Here is a 9392-nt window from a genome sequence, read left to right as displayed (position 1 = left end):
ATAATTTAGAAAAATCCACCTTAATTTTTCCTTAAGATCAGGAATTTGTAAACTTTATTGGTCTGACTTCCAGTCTCATCCATCCAGCTATTTTTAGCTTTAACAAACGGCTTGTTTTGCTGCTTGATATTGTGAATAAGTGTGTCTTACAATATTATTTGAATGTATTGTATCTTAATTATGAACACACTGGTCTGTAGTGCAAACAGTTTTGCCATTTACTGTATATTGTTATTTTTATTATTTCCCCATAGTGGCCAGTGAACTGGAAGTCTCAACCATAAATGCTTACTTCCATGTTAAAGAATAAGGTGGATAAATTGTCACTATTAGAAATATAAACTCTCAATTCTGAAAAAAAAAGTCACAATTGCGAGATATAAACTCAATTTTGAGAAAAAAAATGGCACAATTATGAAATATAAACTGGGAGTCAATATTAGAAAATGCTTGCAATTCTGAGAAAGTCACAATTGCGAGAAACATTTCTGAGAAAAAGTCATAATTGTAAAATATAAGCTCTCAATTCTGAGAAAAGGTCAGAATTGTCAGATAGAAACTCAATTTTGAGAAAAGTCACAATTAAAAAATATAAACTCGCAATTCTGAAAGAAATGTCACAATTGTGAGATATAGATTTACAATTCTGAGGAAAAAAAGTAAATTACGAAATATAAACTCGCAATCATGAGTCACAATTGTGAAACAGAAACTCAAAATTCTGAGAAAGTCAATTGCGAAATAGAAACTCACAATTCTGAGAAAAAGTCACCATTGGCAGATAAAAACTCACTTCTGAGAAGAAAAGTCACAATTACGAAATAGAAACTTGCCATTATGAGAAGGTCACAATTGTGAGAGAAACGATTCTGAGAAAAAGTCATAATTGCAAAATATAAACTCACAATTTTGAGAGTCACAATTGTCAGATAGAAATTCTGAGAAAAAAGTCACAATTGCGAGACAGAAGCTTGCAATTCTGAGAAAAAGTCACAAGTGCGAGATATAGATTTACAATTCTGAGAAAAGTCACAACTGCGAAATATAAAGTCGCAATTCTGTAATAAAAGTCAGCAAAACTTAAATTTGTTAAAATTGAGTTTGTCTCGCAATTCTAACTTTATAACTCACAATTGCGAATTTATATCTCACAATTCTGAGATTATAACTCGAATTATGAGTTTATATCACAATTCTGACTTTATAACTCCAAATTGTGAGTTTATATCATAATTCTGAGAAAAAAAAGTCAGAATTGTGAGATAAAGTCGCCGTTGCCTTTTTTAAGTTTTTATTTGACAGTTGAGAGGGGCGGAGGCTTTTCTGCAAGTGGGTGTGGTTTCGGCAATGACAGCAGACACGCCCCCAGCATTTATTTTTCAAGATTTTGATAACTTATTTGATTTATTTGCCAGTTTTTCTATTATTCAAATTTGGCTAGGTGGTGTGACAAACTCAGAACACATTTAAAATTGATTTACATGGACTTTAAATGAGTAGCCTTGGTTAATAAACATAAGGTCTTTATACTTTGTTACATTGGTAGAACTGGACAATGAGTAAAACACTCGCAATTATGCCCTTTACTCTTCTTTTGAGACTATGAGACATTTCCGAATCAATATTCTAAATATGTATTTATTTCACATTACAAGGTAATGTGGACTTGTGAGGTAAAGCTTGGAGAGTTCAGGTACTTTTTATGTATTATGACAGAATATGGTTTAATAAAGCAGTTTACCTCATACATTTCTGTGTCTGTGTATATGTTTGACCTTATGTATTAGTAACTGTCTTCAACTAAATGTATTGTCTTCAGGTTGAGAGAATGGTTTGCTGCAGTGCATTGCAGTTCTTCAGAGACATTGTAAAGTCTGACCTTACCTTGATCTGCTAGAGGTAAGGAGGATATGCACGGCCCTGTGTTCTGCTCCAGGAATAGACCGTCTCATTGAGTTTAATCGCCTTAGACCATCCACTGCTGTGCGTAATAAGCTCACACACGCTTCCATGAGCTCAAGTTTGCAGTGATTCTCAACTGTCAGTAGTTAGACACATATTTGCACCATTAACTCAATACACAAAGTATAATTCATAGATGGCGCTTGTTTAATTCTTATGAATGCCAGTTTGGTTTATAATACCATAATTCCTTTTTTAAACAGGTTGGTGTTCACTCTCAGTGATGACGTCACAGAAGGTCAGAGTGATTTAGTCTGAGGTCATCTGATGTCTTAGATTCGCCTGCCGCTGATGCACCCAGGAGGCGCCGTTTCTTTACAACCAACAAGTGAGTGTACTATTTCTTTCAATATGAATTTATGAAATACTTTAGTTTGATATTAATTGTCACCTGTCTGTTTTTAAATCCAGGTGAAAATGTACCCAACCACCCTAACACAGCTGGCACGGTCGAATCCTTTCCAGACTCCTCTTTTCTCTATTAAACCAGATCAGCGAGAAGAGAGCTCGCAGATAAAACGCAAACTTGCTGCAGCAGCTCATGCTGGTAAGAGGTTCTTCTTCTTTATCTTCTGAATTGGAAATTTGGTTGCAAAAAGTAGTAGACTTATGTCCAATAATATATATTATTATTTATTTATTTATTTGTATTCTTGTATTTTTCTTTCTTTGATTTCTTTTATTTTGCACTGTTACATATATTTTTTTTATTCATTATTTGCTATTTTGCTATTTTTAACCATAACCATATTTGTTATGGTTGTTATTATGGTTGCGGTTCAGTGAAATTACTTTTAAAGTGCACTATCAAAATGTTCAACATTTAATTCGTAAAGAATTAACCTCCTCCACAAGGATTACACGTCTGGCTAATAGACTTTACCTTGTCATGTTTGCCTGTTAATTCCTAGACACTTCTTCCTCCAGAAAATATTGCACTTGAATATAAGGGACAAATAGAGTTTAGGTCAAAAGTTTACGTACACCTTGCAGAATCTGCAAAAATCTTAATTATTTTACCAGAATAAGAGGGATCGTACAAAATGCATGTTATTTTTTATTTAGTACTGACCTGAATACGATATTTCACATAATAGTGCACAAGAAAAAATTATAGACCCTATTCAAAAGTTTACATACACTTGATTCTTAATACTGTGTTGTTACCTGAATAATCCACAGCTGTTCTTTTTTGTTTAGTGATAGTTGTTCATAAGTCCCTTGTTTGTCCTTAACAGAAAAATCCTTCAGGTCCCACAAATTAAAAAGTTTTTCAGCATTTTTGTGTATTTGAACTAAGAAAACAATGACAGGGCAACTGAGAGACTTATATGCAACTATTACAGAAGTAATAGATGCTCCAGAAGGAAAAACAATGCATTTGAGTCTTTTTTTAAAATTAGATTATCAGAGAAAATTTAACTGACTTCTGGGGAGCATGTAAGTATCTTCTGTAGCTTCAAAAAGGCAATATATATATATATATATATATATATATATATATATATATATATATATATACGCAAAATAAGAAAAATGTACACATCTTCATTCTGTTCAAAAGTTTTCACCCCTTGCTCTTAATACATCGTTTTCCTTCTTGAGCATCAATAAGCATTTGAACCTTCTGTAATTCTCAATTCAGACAATGCTACATCTATCACAATCAACTCTAATGATTGTGACCTTGCGCTCCATCTAATTTTACATCCTTGGGTTCCAAACACATTGAATTGGCTCAAACTGACTTAGGTTCAAAGTATTGTATCACAGACTGTATGATACATTTTGTGACGTTACATGTGTGTTTTTAATCCCTCAGATGCAGATGTGAGCTGTGAATATGGGTCAAACAAATATTACCTCCTCTGCGGTTTCGGTGGGGTTTTGAGCTGTGGTCTAACACACACCGCTGTCGTGCCCCTCGACCTCATTAAATGCCGCATCCAGGTGTTTGTTTTTCTTCTCTAATGCAACATATGTATAAAAACTAATGCCATTGCAAACTTGTTTTGACTGACTTTGTATCCAGACTTTGCCTAATGCACTATTTCTGTTTTCTTCCAGGTGGACCCGGTTAAGTACAAGTCCATCTTCAATGGTTTCTCAGTCACCTTGAAAGAGGATGGCTTCAGGGGTCTGGGCAAAGGGTGGGCTCCGACATTCATTGGTTACTCCATGCAAGGCCTTTGCAAGTTTGGTTTCTATGAAGTCTTTAAGGCCCTGTACAATGACATGCTTGGAGAGGTGAGTCTCTACAAAACCGATCTCACCTGTCCCAAAATGCTTAATTTAGCTATTTTTGCATATTTGTTTGTAATAGATCACCAGCTAACCATTTGCCGTTTGTTTTGGTCTGGTGAGCAGGAGAAGGCATATTTGTGGAGGACATCAGTATATCTGGCCGCATCTGCCAGCGCAGAGTTTTTCGCTGATATTGCACTGGCTCCTATGGAAGCGTGTAAAGTGCGCATCCAGACGCAGCCCGGCTATGCTAACACCCTGAGAGAGTGCGCCCCCAAAATGCACGCTGAGGAGGGGCTAAATGCGTGAGTAGATCCTTAAATAAATAATTCATGCAAATCATTAATTACTCATCCTCATGTCGTTCCAAACCCGTTAGAGCTCTGTTAATCTTTTTATTTATTTATTTATTTTTAAATCTTAGAGCTTTCTGACCCTGCATAGATGCAACTACCATGTTCAAGGCCCAGAAGGTAGTAAGGATGTCCTTAAAATAGACCATGTGATGTCAGTGGTTCAACTGTAATGTTATGAAGCTATGAGAATACATATTGTGAGCAAAGAAAACAAAAAATAACTTAATTCAACTATTCTTCATTACATGTCACATGAACTATTTTAACAATGTCCTTGCTACCTTTTTGGGCCTTGAAAATGTCAGTTGCATTGCTGTCTATGTGGAGTCGGAAAGCTCTCAGATTTCATCAAAAATATTTTAATTTGTGTTCTGAAGATGAACGAAGGTCTTATCTTACAGGTTTGGAATGACACTAGGGTGAGTAATTAATGATAGAATTGTCATTTTTGGGTGAACTATCCCTTTAACCCTCTAGTATTCCTTACTTGGGGGTCACACTTATGATCTTCGGAGGTCAAAACAAACCCAAAATTTTTTTTTTGGAATGAAGTCAGTGCTGTATATTGTAGTTTTAATAATATTTATTCTTGTTTAATAGTAATTAATTATTGGAGGGGATTTGATGAGAATAGACACCATGTATTTCTATACAAATATTATTTTAAATAATTCATGTTATTTTCAATTAACACAGTGTTTAAGTTAAAATGAAGCAAATGTATACATATATTTAAAGATGCTTCAAAAAAGAAACTAACATTGGCATCTGAAAAAAAAAAAATGTTTGTATGTAAGTACTAAACAGAAATATGTGGAACAATTTATTAAAATAATGAATGAAAAATCGCAAAAAAATACTAGAACTTGAACTAAAATTAGAAACAAATTTAAAACGTCTCAGGTTGCATATTAGAATATTTTCAGAAATAATGACTTATTTCTTTTAAGTTTTGCATTTGAATATATATAGACATTATCAAAGACTGTATCATTTTGGCTAAATTGTATGCCTCAAAACTTTTCCAATTAATTTTCTCTGATGGCCATTCTTGACCATTTTACCTTTTCTAATCTAGTCCATGATTTTTTTTGTGTTCACATAACGAGTGCCAAAAAAGTCGTCATATTTTTACACCATTCTGATGAATGAAAAAATCAAAAAGTATTTTTTTTTTGCTCTAAAAAGTACAAACTGTACAAAATGACTGTTGTTGACTGTATCACACTATTAAAAATAAAAAAGAAACATTCTTTAGATTATTAAAATCTCCACACTAAGAAAAATACTAATTTTAAGATCTGTTCACTCTTTTTGGGGAACCCAGAAAACCATCTTTTAGTCCCTTTATTTTTACCCATGAGGCAGTTCTATTCTGTCCTGATTGTTGGTGTTATCGTCTGTCCAGGTTCTATAAAGGTGTTTTTCCTTTATGGCTGAGGCAGATCCCCTACACCATGATGAAGTTTGCCTGTTTTGAGCGAACTGTGGAGACACTGTACAAGTACGTAGTACCAAAACCACGCAGTGAGTGCACCAAACCTGAGCAGCTGGTTGTGACCTTTGTTGCTGGTTATATTGGTAAGTTAACCTCAAAAGTGGTTAGGTCTTTGGATAAAAGTTTAGAAACATTTAGACATAGAACTTAGCATGTCTTTGTAAAGACAACTGGCTCAAGTTCACATAGATATAGATTCATATAAGCTGTGTTGTATGTCTGTCCTCAGCTGGCGTGTTCTGTGCTGTGGTGTCCCATCCCGCTGACTCTGTGGTGTCCGTACTGAATAAAGAGAGAGGAAGCTCAGCTGTTGAGGTGGTGAAAAGGCTGGGACCCGTAGGTGAGTCACTGCACATACACACCACACGTAGCATTCAGCAGCTGTTGATCAAATAACATGAGTGACAGAAGAAAACCCGAGGGGTTTGTTTTGCCATAATGATTAGCAGACTGTACATTATCTTGCTGACATGATTACTTATTAAATAAATACACTGATGAACATCAAATACTGTTTTTTTTCTAATTGTCACAAGAGTAAAGAGGTCAATAAGAGCTCTGTCCAAAAAGACTTTGTGATGTGACCAAATGTAATCTGGAGTCAATTTGTAGATGATTTCAACTGGAAAAAGGTTTGGTATTTACTTGATCTTTATTTTATAACAATTAAGATTAAATAAGTAACTTTTAGACTATTTCATAGCATATACATAGTTAAACATTATCTTGTTAAACTGTAGCGTTTGCCATTTTTGTCAGAAGACTCCGCTTTGGTATAATTTATTTATTTAGCAAACGCTCATTGATGCTCCATGTACCTGTTTTTATAATTGAACATTGATAAAAGTATTTTATTTTATTTTGGAGGGCTACATTCTATATGGATTCTCAAGAAAGAACCCATAGTTTTTAAAACTGAAAAAAAATATATATATATAAATTATTTATATATATAATATAAAAATATATAAATTATTTGACAGTGGAAATGTGTGCTTTTATTTTATTTTATTTTTTATTTTATTTTATTTTATTTATTTTATTTTATTTTGGAGGGCTACATTCTATATGGATTCTCAAGAAAGAACCCATGGTTTTTAGAACTGAAAAATATATACATAATTTTCATCAATTTTGCCCTAAATAAAACCTGAAAGCTATTCAGATACATGCTTATAGTTATTATATTGTTCATAAATTGTTTTATTTGACATTGGAAACGTGTGCTGTTGGGTCTCCATGCAAGGCGAAAATACAAACTCACACTTATTTTATTTTATTTTATTTTGGAGGGCTACATTCTATATGGATTCTCACAAAAAGAATGGTTTTTAGAACTGAAAAATATATACATCATTTTAACCAGTTTTGCCCAAAATAAATAAATACAACCTGAAAGCTATTCAGATACATGCTTATAGTTATTATATTGTTCATAAATTGCTCAAATGTAGACATTGAAGCACCATTTCAGTTAAACATTATCTTGTTAAATTAAAAAGAAATATATATATAGTTTTTTTTTTTTTTTGTAAAAAAAAAACTGGAAACATTTCTAGACTTTTTTACTTTTAAAATAAAATATCAACATTTTAAAATATATTCAAATAGGAAAAAATGATTGAAATAGTAAAAATATTAAAAAAGTTTGACTGTTTTTGCTATACTTTGGATCAAATAAATGCAAGCTTGGTGAACAGAAGAGACGTCTTTAAAAAAACATTAAAAATCATACTGATCAAAAACTTTTGACTGATAGTATATCTTCCGCATGTCCTTGTGTAATATTGTGTATTTTATTTGTTCAAAACTGTGAATATGTTCTTATTGTTATTATATTGTTCATAAATTGCTTAGAAACATCAGCCATTAAAGCATCATTTCGGTTGCAGAAAGATGTAATACTCTTTATTACCAAAAGAGGTGGCTGTTGATCCTGGATTTATTTATATCAGCTCTAGGGATCTCTTTAGAAATGAATAATGACCTATTCATTTTGTTCTTTTATCTCAGATGATTAATTATTGGCATGTTTAAGCACCATGAGCTCAGAGGGATCGATTAGCACAACTTTAATAACAGGTCTAGTCAATCTGTGTATACTTGAATGTTCATATGAGCTCTGTTTCTCGCACAGGTGTGTGGAAGGGTCTTTTTGCTCGAATCATTATGATCGGCACACTGACCGCTCTACAGTGGTTCATCTACGACTCAGTGAAGGTGTATTTCCGTCTGCCCCGTCCACCACCCCCTGAGATGCCAGAGTCCCTTAAGAGGAAGATGGGCCTCCTGGACTACTAGACTCCTCCTTTATCAACAGTATCCTGAGTAACTAAACAAAGACAAAGATTTTTTCCACATTCACCACTTGCAGTAAACTCCCTGGAGTGTTTATCAGTGTTGAAAGCAGTATGGAATGATCACTAGGTTCTCCAAGTGTCACTATATGTCTGTATGAATATTAGAGTAAAATCAATCACACACTAAACATCTGTTGATTTTTATGTGACTCCTGTGTGTTTTGCTCTCATTAGGTAACTAAACTAACTAAAACCACAGATTATTGATCTTATGGAAATAGAATTTTGTGTGTAAGCAAATGTTTTGTCATTATGTGAAGAATTATATAATTTTTCTATAATTAGGTAATATTGGTATGTACATATTTTATATATTGTTTAAATAGATAGGATTATTTGTATACAATAGAACAGGGTTGCACTGTCTTTAACTTAAACTAATGAAAACATTTTTGTTAATTGGGAATAAAGCTGAAGTAAAATAATATTAGATGAAAAAATGTAACTAAAAAAAATAAAAAATAATAACAATATAATAAAAATGAGATATGTTGCCTTTGCCTCTAACTAAAATGAAATACTGTAAGATTAAAAGCTGAAATATTAGATGTATTAAAACTAATACTGAAATACAAATTAAATTATTAATAAGCTATATAGAAATACTAATAAAGCAACAAATGCATATACAAATGTACTACAATTCAAACGAAACATTATTTATATATAATATAATATATATATATATATATATATATAAAATTGTATTAAAAATAAGCTACATATAAATATTTCTTTAAAATAATAAAAAACAAAAGCTTTTAAAAATTGTACGCAAATTTTAACTAATCTGAAAATTAAAACTAGAATATAAATGATTATATTATAAAAACTAAAATTACTGAATTACTGAAACTAAAACTAATAATAACTAATAACAAAAGCAAAAAAATGTACTTAAATTTTAATTAAGCTGACAATGAGAACTAGAATATAAATTATTAATATTATATTATATATATATATTTTTTA

The 9392-nt window shown here is 32.2% G+C and overlaps 1 protein-coding gene across 1 annotated transcript; it reads left to right on the top strand.

The window, feature by feature from the left end:
* The first annotated feature begins 2046 nt into the window (after positions 1-2046).
* Positions 2047-8548, top strand: slc25a3a (solute carrier family 25 member 3a). The gene is made up of 8 exons (XM_073838787.1): positions 2047-2290; positions 2374-2509; positions 3785-3912; positions 4030-4209; positions 4330-4511; positions 5971-6143; positions 6290-6400; positions 8198-8548. The coding sequence occupies exons 2-8, from the start codon at positions 2380-2382 to the stop codon at positions 8359-8361; spliced, it is 1068 nt and encodes a 355-aa protein (XP_073694888.1). The 5' UTR covers positions 2047-2290; positions 2374-2379; the 3' UTR covers positions 8362-8548.
* The last annotated feature ends 844 nt before the right edge of the window (positions 8549-9392 follow it).

Source organism: Garra rufa, chromosome 4, assembly GCF_049309525.1.
Source record: "Garra rufa chromosome 4, GarRuf1.0, whole genome shotgun sequence".
In the NCBI taxonomy this organism is placed as follows: Eukaryota; Metazoa; Chordata; class Actinopteri; order Cypriniformes; family Cyprinidae; genus Garra; species Garra rufa.
This window is presented reverse-complemented; position numbering and strand designations above follow the sequence as displayed.